Source organism: Amia ocellicauda, chromosome 20, assembly GCF_036373705.1.
Source record: "Amia ocellicauda isolate fAmiCal2 chromosome 20, fAmiCal2.hap1, whole genome shotgun sequence".
Classification (NCBI taxonomy): Eukaryota; Metazoa; Chordata; class Actinopteri; order Amiiformes; family Amiidae; genus Amia; species Amia ocellicauda.
The window spans coordinates 12,874,932-12,899,155 of record NC_089869.1 but is presented as its reverse complement, the minus strand read 5'-3'; the positions used below and the strand labels follow the sequence as shown (position 1 = coordinate 12,899,155).

General features: G+C 37.0%; 2 protein-coding genes across 3 annotated transcripts in view; one reads left to right on the top strand and one right to left on the bottom strand.

Annotated features, from left to right (window-relative positions):
- Positions 1-5,195: 5,195 nt before the first annotated feature.
- Positions 5,196-15,000, top strand: eno4 (enolase 4). 2 transcript variants are annotated; one of them, XM_066692810.1, is made up of 13 exons: positions 5,196-5,494; positions 6,473-6,601; positions 7,549-7,742; positions 7,940-8,085; positions 9,183-9,352; positions 9,885-10,013; positions 10,455-10,523; positions 11,242-11,406; positions 11,858-11,983; positions 12,327-12,522; positions 13,420-13,487; positions 14,105-14,222; positions 14,786-15,000. In XM_066692810.1, the coding sequence occupies exons 1-13, from the start codon at positions 5,321-5,323 to the stop codon at positions 14,878-14,880; spliced, it is 1,779 nt and encodes a 592-aa protein (XP_066548907.1). In that variant the 5' UTR covers positions 5,196-5,320; the 3' UTR covers positions 14,881-15,000. The 2 variants fall into 2 exon arrangements, with proteins under 2 accessions (XP_066548907.1, XP_066548906.1); XM_066692809.1 differs by having other exon boundaries at positions 5,197-5,494; positions 9,882-10,013.
- Positions 12,792-24,224, bottom strand: part of shtn1 (shootin 1) — a 41,008-nt gene continuing 29,575 nt past the window's right edge. Inside the window, exons 15-17 of the mRNA XM_066692808.1 lie at positions 22,808-22,931; positions 21,454-21,604; positions 12,792-15,928 (exon numbers count right to left, since the gene is read on the bottom strand). Of these exons, the coding sequence (XP_066548905.1) occupies positions 15,811-15,928; positions 21,454-21,604; positions 22,808-22,931 (393 nt within the window). The 3' untranslated portion in view covers positions 12,792-15,810. The remainder of the gene's footprint in view (positions 15,929-21,453; positions 21,605-22,807; positions 22,932-24,224) is intronic.

Genomic DNA, 24,224 nt, shown 5'->3' with positions numbered 1-24,224 from the left:
GCAGAGAATGCTTTTATCCTTAAAGCAGGTGCAAGAGAAAACACGTTTCATATAAACAGTACAACGTGCAAAGTTTCATATCAATGATTTAGTACTGACTTATATTTAAAAACGTTTATCAAATATAATAATAATAATAATAATAATAATAATAATAATAATAATAATAATAACAGCCTAAGAAAATGTACAATATTCCCTAAAGGTTATAGCATATTAACGAAAGACAATACAAAACATGTATTCATATATATATATATATATATATATATATATATATATATATATATATATATATATATAAATAAACATTCGATTAATTAGGAAATTCCATTCATTTTGCACATTGACCGACGGTGAAGATTGCAGTCCAATTAAGACTTGTTAAGGTTGTGGGTTTGATTGCCATAGAGCAGAGTACACCATATTACAAATATATACTTATATTATATATTGATATACTTATAATACAATAATATTTAAAACAACAGCCTACTGATAATGCATTGATAATAACATTACAATATACCCCTGTATTGTTATTAATGGTAGTAGTATTTTAAACTGATTAATGTAATTATTATGAAGTAATTAAGTCAAGGACCGAATTATGTAATGGCGAGGTTTGTATTTGCATTTCGTTTTTCCAGGCGTTACTTTATTTCTAAATGCTAACCGTTATTAGGATTTTGGATTAATTTAAGTAAATACGTAAACACGTGAACAGATGCATTAATAATAATACGTTTGAACTTAAAACGTTTTCCAGAAACTTTGTAAGAATATGAAAGAAATGCTTATGTGCAATTTACAACTTCTACACTTTAAAAACAAATTCTTCCCAGCTGATATTGTCGACACACTGAAGTCACAGACGAGAAAAGCTCCTGTTTAACATAAAAATAATACACAGTGCGAGTGATTTTAAATCCGACAGGCAATAATCTAGATATCATAAGCTCTACATCACGGTAATACATATCGAAGGTTTCTGTAATAGTTTATTTGTATTGAAAATATTTGCCTTTATTATAAACAGAAGATACTTCTACACATCAGTGTAGGCCACCGTTAAATGTTGTTCTATAATGTATACTGTGCCTGTAAAATTGTGAATACTTAAAAAACAAAACAATTTTACATGTGCATATCCCTTCTTGGAACTATTTTTAAATACATCAACTAACATTGTAAAACGGATCTATGTATGTATTTATTTATTTTTTACATTTATTACATGAAAAATTAAATTTCTACACATGAACATCAATGTATTAACTTCAGTGATACTTGCAGAAATACTGTTAGGCAGGGGGTAAAAACAAATCAGATATAACAAAAAAAATTGAAAAACGTTTGCAAAAATATATTTATTCAACAGCTGCTACAGTACTGCTGCTTTGTGATGGGGTCTGTCCAGCACAATACATCTATATAGACTGCTAAGATTGCTAAAACAGATAACAAATACAAATATCTTGGAGGAGAGAATTAAGTGTTGCCTTTTGGCTTCCTAGTCCATGTATAAACAATTTAGAAGTCTGTTACAAGAGTTTACTTGTAATTCTGCTTGTAATGACAAAGATAGTGACAATCCCCTTTCCTCAGAACTCACTGCCATTCAAAGAGAGAGACAGAGAGAGAAGGAGAGAAGGAGAGAAGGTATACCCTGAGTCTGGACAGTGGTTATGAATTATATAGTGTCTAAGAATTTTATATTGGCCTCCATGATTCCCAAAGTTGACCAAGAGCCTGCTTTCTCTCATGTTCCTTTTTTGATTAAGTACGAAGGTGGCCAAGAAAACAACTACAGTAGGACCACACAATACTTAATGTAAGATAAATCAAGGAGGTCAAAAGCAAGAAGTTACAGCCTGTGTAGCCCTTACTTATGTACCACAAGGCTAGTCCATCAAAGATGCAGTCCAGTGAGTATCATGGGTCTCTTTAAATGACCAACAGCTAAATAACACACAAAAGTATTTAGGCCAATTTAATTTAATAATATGTTCCATTATGTAACTAGGATACAAGACAAATAGAAAAACTATACCATAGCTTTAGCTTTGTGAAGAAAGGACTACAAAGAATTTGTTTGGATATAGACAAGGACATTAAATTAAATTACAATTAGTTTACCTACTCTTACCAAAAGCTTCACAATGCCAAATGGCTCACAATTGATGGGGAATATTTGCAAGGCACCTTGATTTTATAATGAAAATATGATTGTATTTACATTTTATTTATGTTTTTAATGAATTAACAATCTCGCTAAATTGCCCTGTGTGTGTGTCTGTGTCTGTCTGTGTGTTGCCCAGCGATGGACTGGCGTCCCGTCCTGGGTGTATTCCTGCCGGGATTGGCTCCGGCTTCCCCGCGACCCTCACCAGGATAAGCGGTTTCAAAGATGGATGGATGGATGGATGGATGGATGAATGAACAAATTAAAAAAACTAAGAATTAATAAAGAAATACATAAGATTACAAAAGTTGGTGACTGACCAATGGCTTTGGGCATCTTAAAATACTTATATAGGCTTCTGGGGGATATATTCTAATAAGGATCCTTCCTTGCTTTAATATACTTGAAGTTTTGATTGAAATAAATTGCTTTCCATTTTTAATCACTAAGAACTAGTAAACACATCACATCCTGCTGTTTAGTGAAAGCAGTTCAATGTACTGTTTGAGATGTGTATGGGTGGGGCTGCCAGAGAACCTAACCCCATGCTTTACTCATCATTTCTCTGCAGGGGTCCACAATGAACTTATAATAAAATAACAGAGATATTACATGAAACTGCCAACAATTTTCCAACCAGACTTTGAGTGGAATACTGCAAGGTTTTTCCGAACAAATCAATGTGGCACTTTGTAGGTTTACATATGTACGATAACATTGATTACTTTCCTCGAGTGAAGTCAACATTTTACATCTGCTGAGCACTTACATCAGTATTTCAGTGATATTAACCTGCCACGTAAACTCCACAAGATAAAAAAAAATGCTTTAAGGGTTTTATGGTTTTGTTCCATTTGAGCTTTTACTCACTTAACTAAATTGGTTAATAACTGAAGCATATTTATGTGTGTGGTGAAAATAATAACCAAAGATAGAGCTATATTGTTGTTTTGGTGAGCAAAGGAAATGTATGTGTAGTTTATATGAAGTCACAGAATTTCAAATAAATAAATCTGACTTCTGAGTTTAAGTGTCATATAGTGTAGCTGTGATTATTTGTGTTAGTATCCAACTGTTTGTGTGAGTGATGGACAAGGCCTTTGAGTTTTTTTCATACAAGCTCAATCGTATCACATGGCTCTATTTGAGCCTTACACAGCTAGATTAGTGACTGCTAGTGTTAAAATCCTCCATCTGCAAAACCAAGTCAGCAACCTTTTTACTTATCCCCCTGCTGCCATCAGGAACCCCATTGGATACCAATAATCTACCTTCAGATTTGGAGAATTATTAACTAAGCATTTTCTCAAATGTAAGATGTGGCACTCTATTTAAGTGTATCTTTCTAAACCTAGACTATTCATAACCACCAAACTGCAACATACTACTCCATTGGGTAGGTCCCTACATCGATTACCAGTAAGCTCCCAGAGTGATTCAAAATTTGTAATGAAACAATGTTTCCCCAAACTGTGTGCCCTGGCAAAATATTGTAAGCTATGCAGGTGTGCCTTATTGCATGGTATCAATAGGTTACACATCTATCTTCAAACGGGGATACAAAAACAAACAAAAAACAGAAGTGTTCAGAATACTATATTGTGAACTGTGATACTGCATTACAGTGCCAAATGCAAGGACTTGCCCTGGTCTTGATCCTAACTTGAACAATACATTTAATTTGACTGAATCATTTAACTAAATTAATCAAAATATTGCTCTACAAACAACCTAAATGTAACTAGACTATTTCTACCTTTGCCAATATCCCAAATAACTACTGAGAGTTCTAGTATGTTCTAGAACATTCTTGAATGTGGCAATTAACACCTGAATAATATAGAATCCATAATGCAAAGCTGCGACTACACCACATTGCACTGTCTACAGGAGAGTTCTTACCCTATATACCATTGCTTTACATCAGTAAGTTAGTTACCCTATTTTAAGGCCAAACAACAGCCTGAACCCCAACCCAAGTCAACCTAATTTTAATGAAAGCCTATATTTACTGGGGACTCTAAACCTAACCTAAATGTAACTGTCAGAACATTGCTTCTTTCTGTCTCCCTAATTAATAGGCTACTTAGCCTGGTCAAATGTTCTGATGTTGGACTTTCTTTTTTTTATTATTATTTTTCCTAAAAAATTCAGATCTTCATTTCAAACACATATTGCAATTAATCCTCCTACTACCTAAATAATATTCTGAAAATCAACCATTTGAAATGCCTTTCATGTCTAATTGACCATTTCAAAAGCCTTTCATGTCTCAGCGATTCGTTATGAATGATAAATACTCTCCCAGCACAGGCAGGCTCAGTCAACGCAAAGACTGTCCTGAAGCTTGTGTGGCACCTCAAGCTGAAGTCAGTGTGTTTCTCACCTTAACTCACTGCCAGTGCTCAATGAAACAGCACAGTCCCTTATTAACAATGTGTGCTTTTGCCTGGAAATTTGTAGCCTGCTGTTAAATTACAATAAAACTAAATCAATTTTGCCCTGTATAAATAAATCAATGCTCCCCTGCAGCTGGCTTCCTCCTTTTGCAATTTTATGGTGCAAGTACTGAATTGATGTAAGGCAAAGTTCGTCACTTTTTTACTGTCTGTCAGGGTTCACAGATCTGGGTTGTTTCTTGCTTTTTTGGAAATGTGCTTCTACAAGATATGAGATTGATCACTTTGATCAATGCATTGCAAGGGATGTAGCACTGGAAACACTGACTGATAAGGTACATTTTGAAACACCCAAGGTCAACCAGCACATTGCCTTTAAAAATGTAGGATCTGACAAAATGTACTACTTTTCTATAATAATAATAATAATAATAATAATAATAATAATAATACATTAATTAATTAATAATGTCCAAAGAGGATGCATGTGTTGTGTGCCTGAATGTTACATAGATATGAATAATATGGACTGATGCCTCTCACTGCCTGACGAGCCACAACCTACTCTCGCGAGACTTCACCGGCCTGTGGGTTTTTGTTACCGAGCAACCCCAGACGCAGGAACCAGTGTGCCGGCAGCCCGTCGGTCCTCCCGGTGACTCTCAGTGACTCCCGGTGACTCCCGGCACGGCAGTGCGGCGCCCAGCGACACACAGCCCGCCATCCGCATCCCGACATGTCCTACACCGGCTTTTTGAGCAGCAGCCGGGTTTCCAAGGAAGAGCGCGAGTTTTACGAGCTGAAGCACAGAGCTGCCGAATACTACCGAGCCAACGGAGTGCCACAGAAAATGGAGGCTGTGCTCAACTCCATGTTTTACGACAAGCCCGACGATGTGTGCGGGTATTTGGTACGCCACACGCCCGGTACCGTCTCTGTACACAGCTCGCGTTTTTCAGTCGCTCAGTGTTTGTCGGTGGTTCGTGGTGCAGCTGCCAAAACGAGGCTGGTGACGGGGATGCATTGCTAACGTGCCAACAACCGCATAGTGACTGATGTTAGAGACAAATATTGAGTACACTGATCATTAACCATTCCTTAAATTAATAAGTTAGGAAACATTAGTTTGCATTATTATAAATAATAATGCATACACTTCTTTAACCTTTTTTGACAATAGTGGCACATTGCCAAGGTCGTCTGTTAATTAGGGAATATTCCCTCATATGCACAGACTCAAAAACTATTCTGCCTTTTTTATGTAGGTCAATAAATGAACATAACTTTTATGCATCTCATAGACTATATCTATGAAGAAATATATTTAGATGTATGAGATGCATAATCGTTATGTTCTTTTAACGATTTATGATTTCTCGTAATTAACTTCCTTTAGCAAAAATATAACAATCAATGTATGCGTTCATTAGCCTGTTTCATTTAATGTAAATGTTGCAGGAAATACACAATAGTATGACACCAATTCCAAACGAGACTAAAATTAATTCGAATCAGTTTCATATGAATATTGGGTTTATTATGTTGGATCCTTATTAGTTCATCTTATCTTAAAGTATATTTACAGAGAAGAGACGATTGTCATGGAAAGCTTTTTTGCTAGGCATCATTTTAGTTCTTATACTTTAATTTCAGTGTTTGTCTACAATGGATCAATGTTTATCACAGTCACTATCATTCACAAAACGTATACATGAATAAAGCTATAATTGTTATGTAATGTATACTGTATTATAATGTAGTATATATTTATTTAAAAAATGTAGTTTTACATCCTATAAATGATATCTGATGGACAGATGTATTGGTTGGGTTTTTGCTTTTCTTCTTTGTTGGGGTGGTGTATAATGGCAAATTATACATTTTTTAGGCAAACTATTTTTCAAGTTTCTCAAAACCGCCCGTGATTCACAGACTGTTGGGAAAAGAAGTGTACGATGGAAAAGGGCACCCAACAGTGCAAGCAGAAGTTCTGTGCATTGTCAGCAATGTAGAGAAGGTAGTAATGCTCTTTGTTGTTGTTTTTTTATTGATGATTACATTTTTTTGGTTTAGATTAGTTCCAGTCTAGCTACTAATGTGTTTTTAAGCTTGTTCCCCAAATCAGAAATGTTCAGGTAATTGTCACTGTATTATGACACTGGAAATGTTTATGACACTGAATTCTGCACTTTCAAACCACACTCCTGGCACTGGGTCAGATAGATGTAAGTGTGTCAGCACTACAGCAGTCACCACACTGTGAACCCAGTGATAGCAACCATTCAAGGCCCAGGCCAAGGCTAGGGTAATCACAATGCGGAGATATGCTTCTTCTCTAGTGTTGATATTGCAGTCTTAATTGGATTATTTCACATCAGCTTTAGAATTTGGCAGAAAATGAAAAATTAACATCTATTGAAGGACTATTCTGTACAGACACCTCAGGGTAGAGTAGGTAAGACACAAACAACACCCTGAGCCCTTATTGTGACACCGAACTTTAACAGTACTTAATTTTCTACCATTCACCTTTCAGGAATCTGTCCAGAACTACTTCCTTTCAGAATCTTATTATTGGAATTAAATATTTAGGTATTATTGGAAATAAATAATATTAAATATCCCTATAAAACGTAATAATGCACAACATGGTTGACTGTGGGATGCATCTCCTTGAATACATAGGTCCTCTTATTAAGAACAACATTAAAGGTAACTGGGTTGTTTGATGTTAATTCCAGTTAGAGCTAAACAACTCTCAAGCTTCATATTTAGAGTTACAACTTTACTTCACGATAGCTTCCCAGTGTCCAAACCATTACAATGGTACTGGTAACCAGGCTTTCATGTGCTTTTTGAGGGACGGGGGATGAGTAGGGGAACTTGCATATTAATTAATTGCTCACTGACATGTAAGAGGTTTCCTGAAGCACTGAAACATGAAAACACAACCCTTCTTTTCAGAGCATCTGTTCCGCTGTGATATCCAGTCATTGGGAAGTCCCCGATTGTACTGCGCAGGATGCAGATACTCTGGATGAAGATGCCAAACGGGCAACTTCGGTTGCAAGAGCACTGCAGTGGATCAATGAGCCGCTCACTGCAGCTTTGGAGAGATGTGAGCCAGCTGATCAAAGGGGTGTGGATAAATTACTGAGGTATTCATACATACTCTGTGTAGGATACTTTTTCCACTTTTTTCAATTTGCACTTTTCATGAAATGTGCATATTTTGTTACAACCGTCAGTTACTTTGTAAGGGGTGTCTGCTAAGAAATACTACTACAACTATTCTTCCTAATATGAAGACATGCTTTATGGATCAGCACCAGTGGAAGTGTCATTTGTGTTGCAGTGATTTTCTGGCTGCACGCATGTTAGAAGAGCAGGACAGACAGAGGCGAGAACAGGAAGACGGGCAACTTGATGACCCTGCACCTGCACCCACCCCACCTGCCCAGCCACCCCCAGCCAGCAAAGAGAAAAAGACAAGTGCCAAAGGTCAGCAACTGGTCCACAGGTCTTTACGCACATCTAGGCTTAAATATCAATGCATCCTTCACAACCACTGGCAACACATCACCGAACATTTTAAGCCAAACGGTTTTATTTTAATATGAACCAATAAACATATGTTGACCGTAAATGTGCATGTTTTTACAATGTTATACCTCTGGAAGCCTTTTATATCTGACTCAGTACACAAATAAAATGGTGTGGATGATTGTCTCATAGCTATTACAAAACCTGGAACCATCAAATACAGTCTTGTGACAAGAGGCTGAGACTTGGACTTCATTGGAGTTTACCTTCTGTCTGCCTGTGTCAAGGGTGTCTGCCAGGCTGAAGACCAGTACATTGGGAAGGCAGTGTGATATTGGCCTGGGTACTTTGTGGGCAGTTTCCAGTGTAATCGGGGAACAAAACACAATTTAATATTTTATTACTAGGAAAAAGGCATTACTTAAGTTTTTTTCCAGCAGCATATTTGGTAATAAACCGGGGTAATATCACTTAATAAAATTCCCTCCACAGTTTAAAAAGATATTTCTAGACATACATTTACAATTTATTTTACAATTTCAAAAGTAGCATCACAACCAGGGGTAGAATTATCTAAGTACAGTATAATGATGTTTACTAAGCACTGCCTTTTTTGTCTGTTAAAATTAATGACAAAGGTTTGAAAAGAGATTATCGCCCATGCAATTTTCATAGTACATCTGCAGACAAATGTCTCATTTCCACATAGGTCAGGGACAGGGGAAATTAGATAAGCTTAATTATATCTTCCCTGTAAATAAATATATGGATTAAGCGATTACAAAAGGTTTGCAAAGCATAATGCAAAAAATGTTACTGATTCACTAATATCCACAAAGTTAAAGAGGTAGAGAAGACCTTGTGCTACTATTACAATAGCACAAGCTTTTATCCTTGAATTTTGAGGAGTCTTTACAATTGTGTACTATTATTAAGATATTAGAAGCAAAGGAAAGCTGTATAAACACAATACAAGAAGTGACACATCACTTCTTGGTGTCTTTGTGTATATCTGGAATTTGCCGAGAGACTGACAGAGTTCTGTACCTTCCCAGGGAAAAAGGGTGCTACTGTAGAGAAGCCAATTCCACCGGCAGAAGTCCCAGAGCCAGTGCTACCAGGCTGCATGGCCATAGGGGCAGTGTCTCTCGCAGTGGCCAAAACTGCAGCTCACTTCAAAGGCATTCCCCTCTACCAGCACATCTCTGCACTGAAACAGGGCCAGGTGTGTGCGCGCACCCATGTGGACTCTTATTTATCTTGCGGTTTCAAGATTCTCATCACCTTGGTGAACATGTGGTTATTCACATAAGCTGCTGTTGCTGCTTTTAACACCAGGCTTTTACTTCACAAAATAAACAATGTCATGATGTTGCTGCAGGCTGATTAATGTTTAGTTATTCCCATTGTGCTAAGTCACTTTACTCACATCTGCATTGATGTTGTGTTTTTAGGCCTTTGCTCATCTGTCATAGATCTCAACAGTGTTGTTTTTAAAGCACTTGAAATCTGCTACTAACTATATATTCTTCTACTGATTTGGTTTTGTTGTCTAAAAACTTTACTTTCTGCTGAAATTTCATACCACCATACAAGAAGTATGTGTGAGACGAGATGACATTGGTGGTTGCTCCCAGCTTATTGTTCTGGAGGCAATATGTTCATTTATCTTCAATCACTCTTAACAAATGAATCAAAACATAAAATATAAATCAACAGTCCATAACCTTTATGATTGTCCCATTCCTCTCCAGCAGTCTACCAGAGAGCTCCATATCCCATTGCCCATGGTGACTGTGCTGTCCTGCGGGAAATCATCACCTGGGAAACTGAACCTTATGGAGGAAATAATTGTTATCCCAAAACCTGCACAACCATTTAAACAGGTTAAGTACCTGATGCAGGCTTCCATGTTTTCAACTGGTATATAGGTCATGCTTGATTCTCTTTTAAAACATTAATTAATTCATAAAACTATTCATACATAGAAGGCAATTTAAATATGACATACTTATAACTTGATGAATACATTTTATTCTTTACATTTGTATTATTATTATTATTATTATTATTATTAAATAAGCTACTGATAAGTGTCAATATTTTGGGACAGAGTATTTGATAATAGTTTCCGTAGTGATTTAGCTACAGTCAATGGTGTTTCTTCTCAGGTATTACTTTCTTATTGGGCTGGTTCCCAATATACCTTGGTTAATAGCAGATAGATGAGATTATACTGGAGATTACTGTTACCAAGAAAGCAATATTAGGGAATTAAAAAAAATACATTTATAAGCACTATAAAAAGTTATTTTTCTCTCATTCAGAGCTTTAAAGTCCTACTTGATCTACGAAAGGAGATTACAAGAATGATTAACGCAAACTCCAAAACAGGGGTAAGGACAATCACTCATTTACTGACACACATGCACTTTATACTGAATCATAACTTTGTATATGAGAAAACAAACCAACAGGAATCAGATTTTAAAGTGAAGAAATTAACATGCTGCCATGTGTTATTTGAAAAGACCTGTGTCAGTCATTGGGCATGTGACAGTACCTAAATTAACCTGAAATATTGGTTCTTCAAGTTATTTCCAGATTAAATATCAGTGGCAGGTTCACACCATTTAATACCTCCAGCAAAAGGGGCAAATGTGTGTTTTTTGCAGTTTGACTGCGTAAAGATTATAAGTGAGCCACTTTCAGGGGATGGTAGATGAATGGCAAGATGCCAATAGTAAATTACCACTATAAAAATATATTTCACATACAGTGACACTAAAGCAGTATTATTTTCCCGTCAATAGCATGACTTTGCATGGTATATTGATTCACTGCTACCCTACTGTAGGACATGGTAGATGCATTCAGCAAAATGAAAACAACTGCTCACAGGGGGGTACTGTGTAAAGAAATGGATCTCACTTGGTTAAAGCTAAAGTACAGTCGATATGAGGTTAATACACAGCACCACTTTAGTATTTTTTTCCCTAAATCTATACATGCCAGAACATAAAAAACATATGATTAAGTTTAGTAAATGCATATTTTCATAAACCCAACTGCTTTAATACAATCCAGTTAAGAGTGTTCCTTATTGTTTTGCAGCCTGTGGCAAATACAGTTTCAGATGCTGGAGCCCTGGTAATAGGATATGACCGTCTTGAGCAGCCATTGGACGTTATTTCTGAGGCCTCTAACACCCTTGGACTGTCACTTGGCAGTGACATACATTTAGCAATAAACTGTGCTGCCCACAAGCTTATGGACTATGTAAGTGAAAATCCAATTAAAAGTGCAGGCTTTTGTGTTTGATGCTCCAGAATATTAAACGCTGATCTGAGGTAGGTTGGTGACTAAGCATTGCACCAGTGCCCTTCCAATATTATTCATCATTCCTCTGTAGGTTCAGGTGTTGCCAAATATGCACAAACAAGAAACATAAGACAGTAAGATAAAGGAAATACAATAAGCTGTTTCAATCCTAATTGGAGTCTTGAATGATGTACCAAACACAGTGTGAGTTTTCATAGCTCATCAGGGCTCCGTGCAGTGGGATGAAAACTGGCCTAATCTCCAATAGCAGAGATACACAGGTCATGTAAAGTACCACAATAGGCCTCTATCGGTTGTAGATTATGTTGGCCGGCAAGATCACTGGAGAGCCAATAGTGAAAGTGCTCAAAACCAAAGTTTCTGCCTCCACTTTTGTCTTTCAACGCAGCAAAAAGGCAAATACGAAGTGAGCACTGGAACCTGCAAGTCTCCCGATGAAATGGTGAACGTGTATCTGGATTTGACAAGCAGATACCCAGGAGTTATCGCTCTGATAGATCCTTTGAGGAAAGAGGTAAAATCAAGGACACTTCGGTTTGCAAAAGCTTCTTTGGCAGCTGCTTCGTCTTGCTCATACAGTTTTGGTCTAATCACTGAGGCAGTAACCTGACCTGATTTTTTCTTATTGAATTTTAACCCTGTTGGTATCAACTTCACTTAGTGGAACAGGTTTCTTACTGCAAACTCTCAGCTACTTTCAGCTCTAGAAATGCTAGTCATGGAAACAGAATGGGAAAATCTGTTGAAGCTCTTGGAGAACCATGTACAAATTGCCCAAATTCAAACCAATTGATATTAGAAGTGTAAACACAGTCGATTCATGGTCAACTGAACTGGGTTCTTTGTATTGGCCACAGGATCAGGAACAGTGGGAGACACTGTACAGGGCTCTTGGCTCCAGATGTTATCTAGTTGCTGAAGCAGCATCACTACCTATCTGTTCACTCCTGGCTGAGGAGAACCTGACCATACCTGGGGTCAGTGGTCTGACCATGAAACAGACCAACCAGACAACTGTCTCCGACCTGATCCAAATCACAACACGACTGGAAGGTAACATATTCACTATTAATGAACTATCGATGTATACAATGACACCTGTATTGGCATCCTGTATCTTACATGGAATGGTGAGTATTCAATGAACTTTGAATTAGTATCATTTATGACAAGTATAGTCAAACAAGGAGTTCTGGAGAAACTTAATAAATTATTACAATTAATAACACTGTTTCACACACAAACATATAGATAACATACTGTAACATACACAGCAGGGAATCCAGAAGATATATACACACACACACACACACAAGATGAGCAAGATTTAAATGTACTTTTTTAATGTATAGACTTTTTTATATTGTTACGTATCTTAACGAAAACATTTGTTTAAAAACAAACCACATTTTAGAAAGGTTGATAAATTGTGTGACCATATTAAGTTTAAATAAAAAAAACACATATAACTGCCCCAGGCTCAATTACAGATTATACTCTGTGGTCAGTGCAGGGAATTAAATTAGAGGCAATGAAATGTATGCCGAGTCCCATTTAATGTGCAGAGAGTGCTCTGTAACGGCATAACAACATTGACAATGACTGAAGTGTATATTTTACTGTAAGCAGGCTCTTCCATTGAATTGCATATGGTGGCTCTTACAAGAAAGATTGTACCTTAAGTACAAGAATCCAGCTTTAGATTGCAATTATAATACACAATGCATTGGGCAGAGTCTTTCCTACCTAAAAAAAGGGTTTAGTCAGGATATATATTGGCAGTTACTCCTCGCATTGAATACATTTGACTAGTTAGTATTATTAAGAGCATCATGCCTGACTGCAGACAGTTAGAAAACAAGAGTAGTAAAATATTTATATGTATTTTTTAGAAAATGGTACTTGTGTAACACTGACCTTAGATAAGAAATGTCATGGCTACTGTTTCAGATCAGAAGTGCCTGACTGTCATTGGGACAACGGACGGAGAACCCTGTGACGACGCTCTCTCAGACCTGGTGAGGACGGCTCCTGCAGAACCTCAAAAAATCCAGTTTTCCTCATTGGAAAAATAGGCTTTGTTTGTACTGCTTTCACATTCTTGAAATGAAACACTTCAATTAATGCAAATCATGAACATCAAAAAACACAAATTATTTGTAAATGAAGTTTCAGCCCCTCATATTTCTAGTGGCTAAAATACCGGCTTACTGGTGTTTTAATAAATTATTGACATATTATAGCCTTAACAAAATATGTACCCTGCATTTGTTTTCAATATTACCTATTGTGTTTCAATCAATAGCATTGATCATTTAAAATATATATATTTTTTAAAGTTTATTTTGATTGAACATAATTTTCTTACGTGAAAAAACAATCCACAAAAAAAAAAAAAATCATACCACCTTCCCGTTTTCTAACAAGTATGTACAAATGTGTTTACTCATCCACACATTTACACACTACACTGACAGTCTATGGGATAGCTTCTTATTTAGCCCACAGAAAGAAAAAAGAAAGGCAAACCTTTTCTGGCAGCTGAAGAATTTTGCAATATTGCCATGTAATGAAATTAAGTAATATGTTTATTTCCTATTTCAATAATCCTTGCTTTGTGAATCTCTGCCTCCAGGCTGTTGGTTTGGGAGTTCGGTTTGTCAAACTGGGAGGTCTGTGTCATGGAGAGAGGGTGACTAAATACAGCCGTCTGATTTCTATAGAGGAAGAATTGGCTCAGCAGGGAATACTGGGTATGGCTTTTTCTCTTTATGTCTTTTCAACTCGTAGAAAAAGATAGACAAAGGCCAGGGAGGAGCAACAGAAATTGCTCAGCTGGTGAGAATGTATTTCTTTGGGTTTATAAAAGAAACTCTGTGTCAGGAATCATAAGGAAAGGATCTGGCAAAATGTACATTGGTTCCGTTAATTGGGAACCTAATTACACCTAAAATACAAGGACATTGCACCATTATTGAACAATGAGTTCATCTTTCTAACAAAATGATATATATATATATATATATATATATATATATATTTTATATTTTATATTTTTAAATCTTAAATAACAACAAAAAGCTGCTGGGGTATTATGTACTTTCTATTCTGTATTTTTTTTAAACTCATTAATTAATATCCTAATGAAAAGCTAACTAGAATGATAAATCTGGCACTAATCACTGCTTTCCCTCGTCTCCTCTCAAGTGTAAACACTAAAACAATCCCAAATACCAAATGTGATGCTGGCAGTACGTATGCAGGTAAATGCCCCGTGCCGTTACTGCTCATGAAGATGTTTTAATCATCTTTACAGGTTCTACAGAAGAACATGAATTCCCTGCACTTGAACAAGACACAAGAGACATCTCCAAAAGCACTTCCCCAGCCCAAAATAATGCATCACAATAAGTTATTTTTTTCATTCAAAGCTGCAGATGTAATTATCAATTATACAGATTTCATTCCTATTTGGAAAATATTTTTTCTCCATTTCCACAAAATAACATGCAATAAATGTACTAACACACATCAGTAGTTAATTATTTGTTTCAGTCATTTTCCAAATAGGTTCGTGACAAAGCAATTACAGTTTAATTGCTACATTACTTTTAACTCAATTCAGCAAATTCAGTTTGATACTTTGAACTAGAGCTGCTTGCGGTTATGCACTGTTTGGGTGGGAGTTGGTGTCTGCCTCTCCTTCAGGTTCACAAGGCGATAACATCTAAACTATAACTTTTCCTGGGCAAAGCATCTGCCTCTGACAAACAAACTGCAGTGTTAGTATTATTTGGAAAAAAAAAAAAAAATTGTACAATAGTTTTTCGTCTGTTCAATTATTTTGTTACAATCTATCAAGGGTATGAATACATGTGGAGGCCACTGTATACTCCATTCATGCTTATGGACATTACAATTCCTACACCTGTACATTTCAAATTGATCTAACTTGTAATTATATAACTGTGGTCAAAAGAGTAGTACTTGTATTTGTATTTTTGGCACAATGCAGAAGACATCAAAGCTGAAAAAATCATTATAAACAAAAATAATATCTGTTAATAAAATTGGATAAAAAAAAATGTATACATCTCAATAAAGTTTTTTCTATGTAACTGTAAATGCAGAGAGTAATTATCCCCTCTCTCTTTGCATTTTAATGTAGGCCAAATAAATCTCCCTCAAAATGTGGTTGAAATAAATCCAACAGGATACAAACAAGTCCCGCTGGACTCCATTGGTCACAATGTTGTGTTAATGTTGTGTATTGTACCTCGAAACACTGCTGCACTGCCTCAGACTCTGGATATAACACATTCTGTGTGCATATTATTTTAATCAGCAGGTGCTACTTGATTCAGTGCCGTTTTCATGACTTGTTACTTCTCCGTTTTTCTTGTTTCGATCTTCAGTTGGCCTCTCTTCAGTATGTATCGAGGTTCCACTCTGTGTGTCCCTAAAAAAAAAAGTAGATGCTTCAGAAAAGAAAGGATATTCTAATATATCTGCAAAATAACATGTCAGTTAAGGAAGAATACAGTAGAAGTGTTAATTCTGTGCAGAATAGTGTTTACAGTGCAAGGATGAATCCAAACCGTAAGCTCTCTATGCACAAAGGACTGTGAAATATCCATATTGTGAGCAACTTGTGTTATTACAGGTATTTTTTGTCAGATGGGGGTCTTCATAGGGTAAAGGGCACAGATTCTGAAAGTGGTTCATTACTGAGAAAAAGTTTAAAAGCACTTGCATTTATTGCTGATGTGCCCTGAAGTGACACTTGTTGTAACTGTACACAAGACCTAACCATTAGGAATGAATTTTGGTAACCACAGCATTGACGGGTTTATAAATCTTGCATTTAAAGCCACGAAAAAGACTAGATACTGATCCATGGCACGGCCTCTGAGAAGGGAGGCCAGAGTAGCACTGTTTGAATGCTGTCAGCTCAGGAAACGGTATGATTGTATAAGAAACTCACAAACACTACCTTCTCTCCTGCCCTCACCACACAGTGCAGAACTATATACATATATTTGGGCTCTCAAAAAAAAAAAAAAGGCAAAAAAAAAAGTGTAAATTTGTTGCTGGACTTTGATTACACTTTGAGGATATTTAATCAGAAAAATCATAGTTTCAGGCTGTAACTGTAGTTGTATGATATAGATATAATAATCTATTAAACCATACAAATTGAGAAATATAAATATCCATGTATGTATCTTCTTTTAATAATCTTTAAACAGACAAATACATCGCCTTTTTTTGGTTTTGTTTAATTTACTATTATTGTAAATCAATTGTTGAACTTGTAATTTATTCATTAGCAAAACCGAATATATGCCAAAACGTAGTAACGATGCATTTCCAATTAGCTTACATTTAAAAGCTGGAAATGACAACTGCTGGAGGGTTTCTCTGTGAAATAGTTCAATTACATTCCTACACAAAAAAGATTTTAGTGATAATTTGAATCACTGTGCAAAAAATAAAATAGAATTTTTTACAATAATAAATAATGGACAATCTCTCTAGATGTCATTTTGACCAGCAGATTTATAACATCTTGTGTGTGCCAGGGGCATTTCATAATTACTATAAACCCTTTATATTGAATCTCACTTAAACAACAACGTATTGGATAAATATAATAAAACCGAGACAGATCAAAGTCAATGCAGAAATCCTGGAGCCCTCTTTATTTACATATATAATGCCATAACCTGTTGTCCAAAGTGCTTTGCTTTTTGTGCTAACCTACCCTTTGAAGGTTAATTGCCCATGTCAAAGCACATGGTTAAAATGTCCATTGTGTCATGCTGTGTCTTCACAGGCTCCGGCAGAGACGCGGGAGAATCCGTCTGTGCTTATATTACAACAGAGGAAAGGGGAGACAAGCCTTTAATTGTAAAAAAATCACAGGATTAGCCAGCATCTTGAATGCACGTCTTTATGTGACACAGGCTGACCAGCACCCAAAAGCAAATGTTTACCAAAGCAGGAGGGCCACAAATAACACCGCTGAGCTTCCAGACAACCCCCCCTGGATGCACGGGAACTTTATTTGTTTATTTGTCCTCCCTCCACTCTCACACAAAGTGTCACTCAGCATCAGCAGGCGTCCTTGCATGCACCTCCAAATTAGACTCCCGGTGAGATAACCGCACAGGACAATTAGTGTTTGCAAAGCCTGCTCTCCATTTAAAACACACGCTTGCTTATATATTTGGGCATGAAAGAACTATACTGTAAATATATTTTTGTCATCGTGTGGATTTCATTAGAAAAGCAAGATTGTAGATGTGGGATTGCTACAATTAAATTTCATGCTTACATTTGTTAGTGAGTGCAGAGGGTGGCATTACGATATTAACAAAAAGACTTGAAAATGAAAACTATTGTTAAAATTGCACAGGATTTAATATAGGTATATATATATTCTGATAAACATTAGCATTATCAGCAAATTACATATTTTAACTCTAAAGTTTTCTGCTGCAGAAGATGTGATTAAAATGAGCACAAAGTGGCCTTCAGCTGTATCAGTGAGAGGAGTGTTAGTTATATGGTCAATGACTTCACAGCACCTGTTGCTGAGACCTCTATCACCACAACGGCATTGTTACCGTCTATTAAAGCTGCTGGTTCAGAGCGGAGAGTGGTGGGGAATGCAGAAATCCTCTAATCAATGTCTGTGTGGGAGATTCAGAAGGGTGCAAACAAGTAGTCCACTCCAGCACTCAGAGAAATGGCTCCCCACTAGGCAATTACCCTGTTTAGAAAATAAATGAAATGACTAACAAAATACACTAAATTAAGTGTTTCCTGCCAAAGGTGCTTCCTAATTGCCGATCCTTCAGAAACTTTACATTGTGTCGACTAATGGTATTGCAGCTGCTCCAAAGCAACTTGGAAGAAAAAAAAAATGAAAGAAAAGGCCCTCTTAATGCAGGGCAGAGACCGATCATTGTTTAGCCCATTCTGCACGGCTGGATTGATAGAATATTTACAGCCCGTCAATCAGTACACATTTTACACTGGTCTGCTCCACGCTGTGTCTTTAGAGAATAATGGAGCAAATAATTTACTATATTTCATCAGTGCTTTCAAACAATCAATCACAGACTCCTTAACAGTAGTTAAAGAAAATCAGCAAACAACGTATTTTCAAAACATCTGCCTCAATCATATTTTTCACCAGTCTTAACTACATATTTATCATTAAATCTAAATTAAATAAAGGCAAATTTTGTGGCTGTTTATGTCATTTGTTAAAAATAAACAGGTCAATAAAGTGGAAAAAAAATCGAATACACTAGGACATGTTGACCACTACAATCTGATCAGATTTCAGTAAAGTAGGAAGCAATAAGCAGTAAATGGTTTAAATAGCTAATACAAATATTGAATTAGGGCTGAGACATATACTGGAGTATGTTTAAAAGGTAAACTAAATAAAGAGGAATTTAAGTAGATTTATTAGGTCCTAACAGTGAAAAAGAATGGACACGTATTACTGAAATGCAGTTGAATTAGTAGCTATGATCTTGTAATCAGCCAAAAATTAGCAGAGTATCCAGACTCTTGTGCAGCTCCATCTAAAGTGACATATTCCTTGCACACATTAGACACCTTTTTTTCCTCTTTTCTTTTTTCTTCCACCTTTCTGTGCATCCGTCTGTGGACAATCCAATTTTGCATATCTTCCTCTGCAGGGCTCACTCCCGGAGCCCTGTTTTTTAGTGACAGTTTCTCTCCACAGGCAATCTGAAGTTAATTTTAATTAACCTCATCTTTTAACACTATGAGAAAATGAAGGGATAAAAAGATCTCGTTGTTGGCTGACAATGAATAATTTCCGAAAGGCGTTCTCTGTTCACACCAACCTCCCGGCCCCTCAGGCTGCCTCAGTATGCAGGGCTATTGTTGAGGGCAAATTGCCTGTAAAATAAATTTAGGGAGGAAGAAAAGAAGCCTGTATTGGGCCTTCCTCCTTTTGACATTTTGTGGCTTCCTCCTAATTTAACAAAAGTCACCCCAAAGAAGATGCTGTAACATCAACTGATTAGATGAAACTGCCAGGCGTGATGTGAAACCAGCTACCCCCAAGTTTACTGAAGAGGCCTTCAACCAAACACAGTCAGGGATATACAAGAATAACATTTACACAAGGGTGGGATCAGAATTGAATTTCCTCTGTAATCTTCCGGGACTTAACCCTCTTTTTCAAGCCAACCGTACATGTGAAAATTGGGCCATGACAGCACAGGAAACTCAAAGCTTCAATTAGCACCAAGTACAATGCCACGCTGACCTGATTCCTGTTCCCAAATTCCCTTCTTCTATTATTGAATAGATGACAAATTACCTGCAATCTGCGTGGGGAAACTAAAAACCACATTGCTAACCCTCTCTGACAGACACTAGAGCATTGTCAGGCAGCAGAAAGATCCTGAATCCAATTCCTCTGTAATACATACCTGGCCATGCAGCTTAACCCCTGAGGGCTTTGAAAGGGATTTAAAAACTTCTCATCGGCTCCCGTAACAACAGCCCAGAGCACATAACATGACCTTTTGTCTCAATCCTCCTGTCACAGGGGATATGATATTGTGGATAAAACCAATACAAATAACAATTAACTAGAGGAAACAGGAATACAAAGGTAAGTATGTAAGAGACATACTTTGTGACATTGCCAAGAAAGCCCTCTTTCATATGTAAAAGGTCGATACTGATCTACTGGCTCCTAAATCAAGCAGCACAATTATTGACATTAATTCTGCACTATAAATGTTTGCATACTTAGGTTATTATTGAACATTTGACAACTAACTTGCATCAGTAATTATAGCCACTGCAGAGACTGAGTCTGAACATTCTCCATGCTTACTGGTTTGATACAGCACATGCGCACACACACACACCACTCTAATTACTACACTTTTCTGTGAGCTATTTGGAATATGAAGCTATACAAAATTAAAGATAAATAAACAAGTAAATAAAGTACTTATACTTGACAAAGAAAGAATATTTTATTATGGGGTCACTCTCATTCACTCTATATAAAGAAATAAGTAATTTACCTTATGTAAACTAATCTGGTAAATAACTTAATTATAAAGATACATATCAACTTGGCTATATTTGCACACTCTTCATGAACTATACATATACACACACTTGCGTGACAAATAAATTAATGTTTGCCGTTTTTGTGGTGATAACAAATCTTATACCCAAATTATGACTTATTTATTTTGAAAGCACAACTATAATAGAAACTAGAAGACCAAGCAGACAAAATCATCCCTTTTAACAAGGCCAGGTAGCTTGTAATTACAGACTGGAAGGCTTTTAGAAGGTTAATACTGGTCTAGACAGACCAATTTATAGATGCACTTGCTTGGCAAATGTTCAAGGCTATTAAACACCCTTTGTAGCTCTACACAATGAAAACAAAGCTGGCTAAATTGTGAATATTTTGCTTCCCCTTGGCAAGGAAAAGTTTTATTAACCAAGCACTGTGGGAACTGTCATAATACAGACATTTGCATTTTAAGATTTAATTTGGTAAGGCCACCTGATTTTCTTCAGAAGTTTTGTCTAAAGACATTTGCCACTGTGGAGTAATGAAACTAACGAAATATGATGATTCACAATATGTTCAATGTGCTTACAAGAGTAATATTATACCCTTCAAGAGAGCCTGCTAGCATACAAAGCTCTGAAAACTAACACCTTCTTCTGGCACAGCAATGTGCGGGTACAACACTCCACTGCCTACTAAGCTTGATGGAGTGATGGAGATTTAATCTCTTTACTTATTTTTTCTGAAGAAGAAATGCATTATATCCAAGGTAAGGGTCATTAAACTACTTGATCACAAAGAAGTTGTTTATGGTTGGGTAAGGCTGGTTTTGTGACTAAGCAGGGCTACTGGTGCCCAGCAGTCCAGCGGTGTCGGGCTGCACTCACGGGGGCTGCGGGGCGTTGCTGGCGGCAGTGTCTGTGTGTCCAGGCGGCTCTGGCTGCTCCTCCACGCTGGGCTCTGGCTTCGGCTGGATCTTCTTCAGTCTAACGATGTCAGAGACGCTGCTGGGGAACACGCTCGGTGTCGACTGTGAACCTTCACAAAAGAGCAGACCACTCAGTTTGGACTTGAACTTATAAATGTGAGTAAATTAATGTATTCATGTCTGTTTTTAACAACAAAAATACAATTCTATACCTCCACCTTTTGAATTCTTGATGGAGAAAATTGTTTAATTAAACAGTAGTCATTTGAGTTTTATTTTTTCTTAATTTTTTTCCATAATTTTATTTCTGTATTACTATAGAATCTGAACAATTAGAAACTAAAATTAAATAATGCCAGTTTTTGAGAAGTAATCTTGTACAAAATCTTACATATCCACTTGTTTTTGTCCACTTTGTGTCTGCACAGTATTTCATACCCAAACTCTGGAGTGGGTCATCTCATAACACAAGGGCAAAGCAATGGCATTTCCTCACAAGGACAAATGGCATCCCTGCCACTGTTGGGTCATTTACCTTTAATTCCAATATTGTTAGATTTACTATATATATATATATATATTTTTTTTTTTTTACGAATGTAACTATACAATAGTATTGAGAATTTGATCAATACATTTACCACAGCTACTTCAGATCTGCGATTGTAAAAATTGTGTAACCTATAACTGATCTATATGTTTGTTTAACAAATGGACACTGCACTGGGGCAGGTTGCGCATGAGCAAATTACGAACTTTGCCGGTGCAATTTATCTCCTCGTTACCGTAACCCTTAAGTTCTTATATAACAAAACCACATAATGAGAGGAAAGATGAAAAGACAATTACAAAAATGTTTTTCCAAAAAGACTATAGAAGAATAGTGTGCATAAAGCTACAGAAGAATAAAAATGTGCATTTGCAAGATCTGTCTTACTGTGATTTATCTTAAAAACCTTATAAAATCTTAAAACTTTACAAATAATATGGCATGATAAAAAACAACAATGATTAGTAACAGGACTATAAACAGGGGTCTAAAATAAATGGTTTAACTATTAGATGGGCATAAACATAAAATCAGTATTTCTCTATTGCTGTCAAAGATGATTGACAGGATCAGCACCATCTAATCTAATAGATTTGCCATTTTAAATATTGTAATATTAGTTTGAGGTGTTTTATTTTATAGGCTTAGTTACATGCTATTCAGGACTGTCCTCAATCAATTTTGGTCTAAACTCTACAATGGAAATCTAACAGAGCCCAGAACGGCTCTAGGGAAAGCAGGCTTTGCTGGAAGTTTAACTCACAGTTTTGCTCCATCAGCTTAAAAGCACACCTCCGTCTCTGCAACGCTCTCTCCAGCTCAGTCTCGGTGCACTCCATTCCAGGCACAGCGATGTGCCGTGATGGAGAGGGGCTCTTGAATGTGTTCTAGCCAAACATTTCAGTACAAAGCATACCGGTTCACATTTGGCACTGTGGCTTTGAATTCACTGAAGTTACAACACAGTGACATATCTTAAACATATTGTTTCTTCCTCTTCTATTTTGTAGGTACACACACACACACACACATATATATATATATATATATACACTCACCTAAAGGATTATGAGGAACACCATACTAATACTGTGTTTGACCCCCTTTCGCCTTCAGAACTGCCTTAATTCTACGTGGCATTGATTCAACAAGGTGCTGAAAGCATTCTTTAGAAATGTTGGCCCATATTGATAGGATAGCATCTTGCAGTTGATGGAGATTTGTGGGATGCACATCCAGGGCACGAAGCTCCCGTTCCACCACATCCCAAAGATGCTCTATTGGGTTGAGATCTGGTGACTGTGGGGGCCAGTTTAGTACAGTGAACTCATTGTCATGTTCAAGAAACCAATTTGAAATGATTCGACCTTTGTGACATGGTGCATTATCCTGCTGGAAGTAGCCATCAGAGGATGGGTACATGGTGGTCATAAAGGGATGGACATGGTCAGAAACAATGCTCAGGTAGGCCGTGGCATTTAAACGATGCCCAATTGGCACTAAGGGGCCTAAAGTGTGCCAAGAAAACATCCCCCACACCATTACACCACCACCACCAGCCTGCACAGTGGTAACAAGGCACGATGGATCCATGTTCTCATTCTGTTTACGCCAAATTCTGACTCTACCATCTGAATGTCTCAACAGAAATCGAGACTCATCAGACCAGGCAACATTTTTCCAGTCTTCAACTGTCCAATTTTGGTGAGCTTGTGCAAATTGTAGCCTCTTTTTCCTATTTGTAGTGGAGATGAGTGGTACCCGGTGGGGTCTTCTGCTGTTGTAGCCCATCCGCCTCAAGGTTGTACGTGTTGTGGCTTCACAAATGCTTTGCTGCATACCTCGGTTGTAACGAGTGGTTATTTCAGTCAAAGTTGCTCTTCTATCAGCTTGAATCAGTCGGCCCATTCTCCTCTGACCTCTAGCATCAACAAGGCATTTTCGCCCACAGGACTGCCGCATACTGGATGTTTTTCCCTTTTCACACCATTCTTTGTAAACCCTAGAAATGGTTGTGCGTGAAAATCCCAGTAACTGAGCAGATTGTGAAATACTCAGACCGGCCCGTCTGGCACCAACAACCATGCCACGCTCAAAATTGCTTAAATCACCTTTCTTTCCCATTCAGACATTCAGTTTGGAGTTCAGGAGATTGTCTTGACCAGGACCACACCCCTAAA

Coding starts and splice junctions, on each gene's coding strand:
- eno4 (XM_066692809.1), top strand. CDS start 5,321: ATGTCCTACACCGGCTTTTTGAGCAGCAGCCGGGTTTCCAAGGAAGAG. Junction 11,984..12,326: donor TAGATCCTTTGAGGAAAGAG/GTAAAATCAAGG, acceptor TATTGGCCACAG/GATCAGGAACAGTGGGAGAC. Junction 13,488..14,104: donor ACGACGCTCTCTCAGACCTG/GTGAGGACGGCT, acceptor CTCTGCCTCCAG/GCTGTTGGTTTGGGAGTTCG.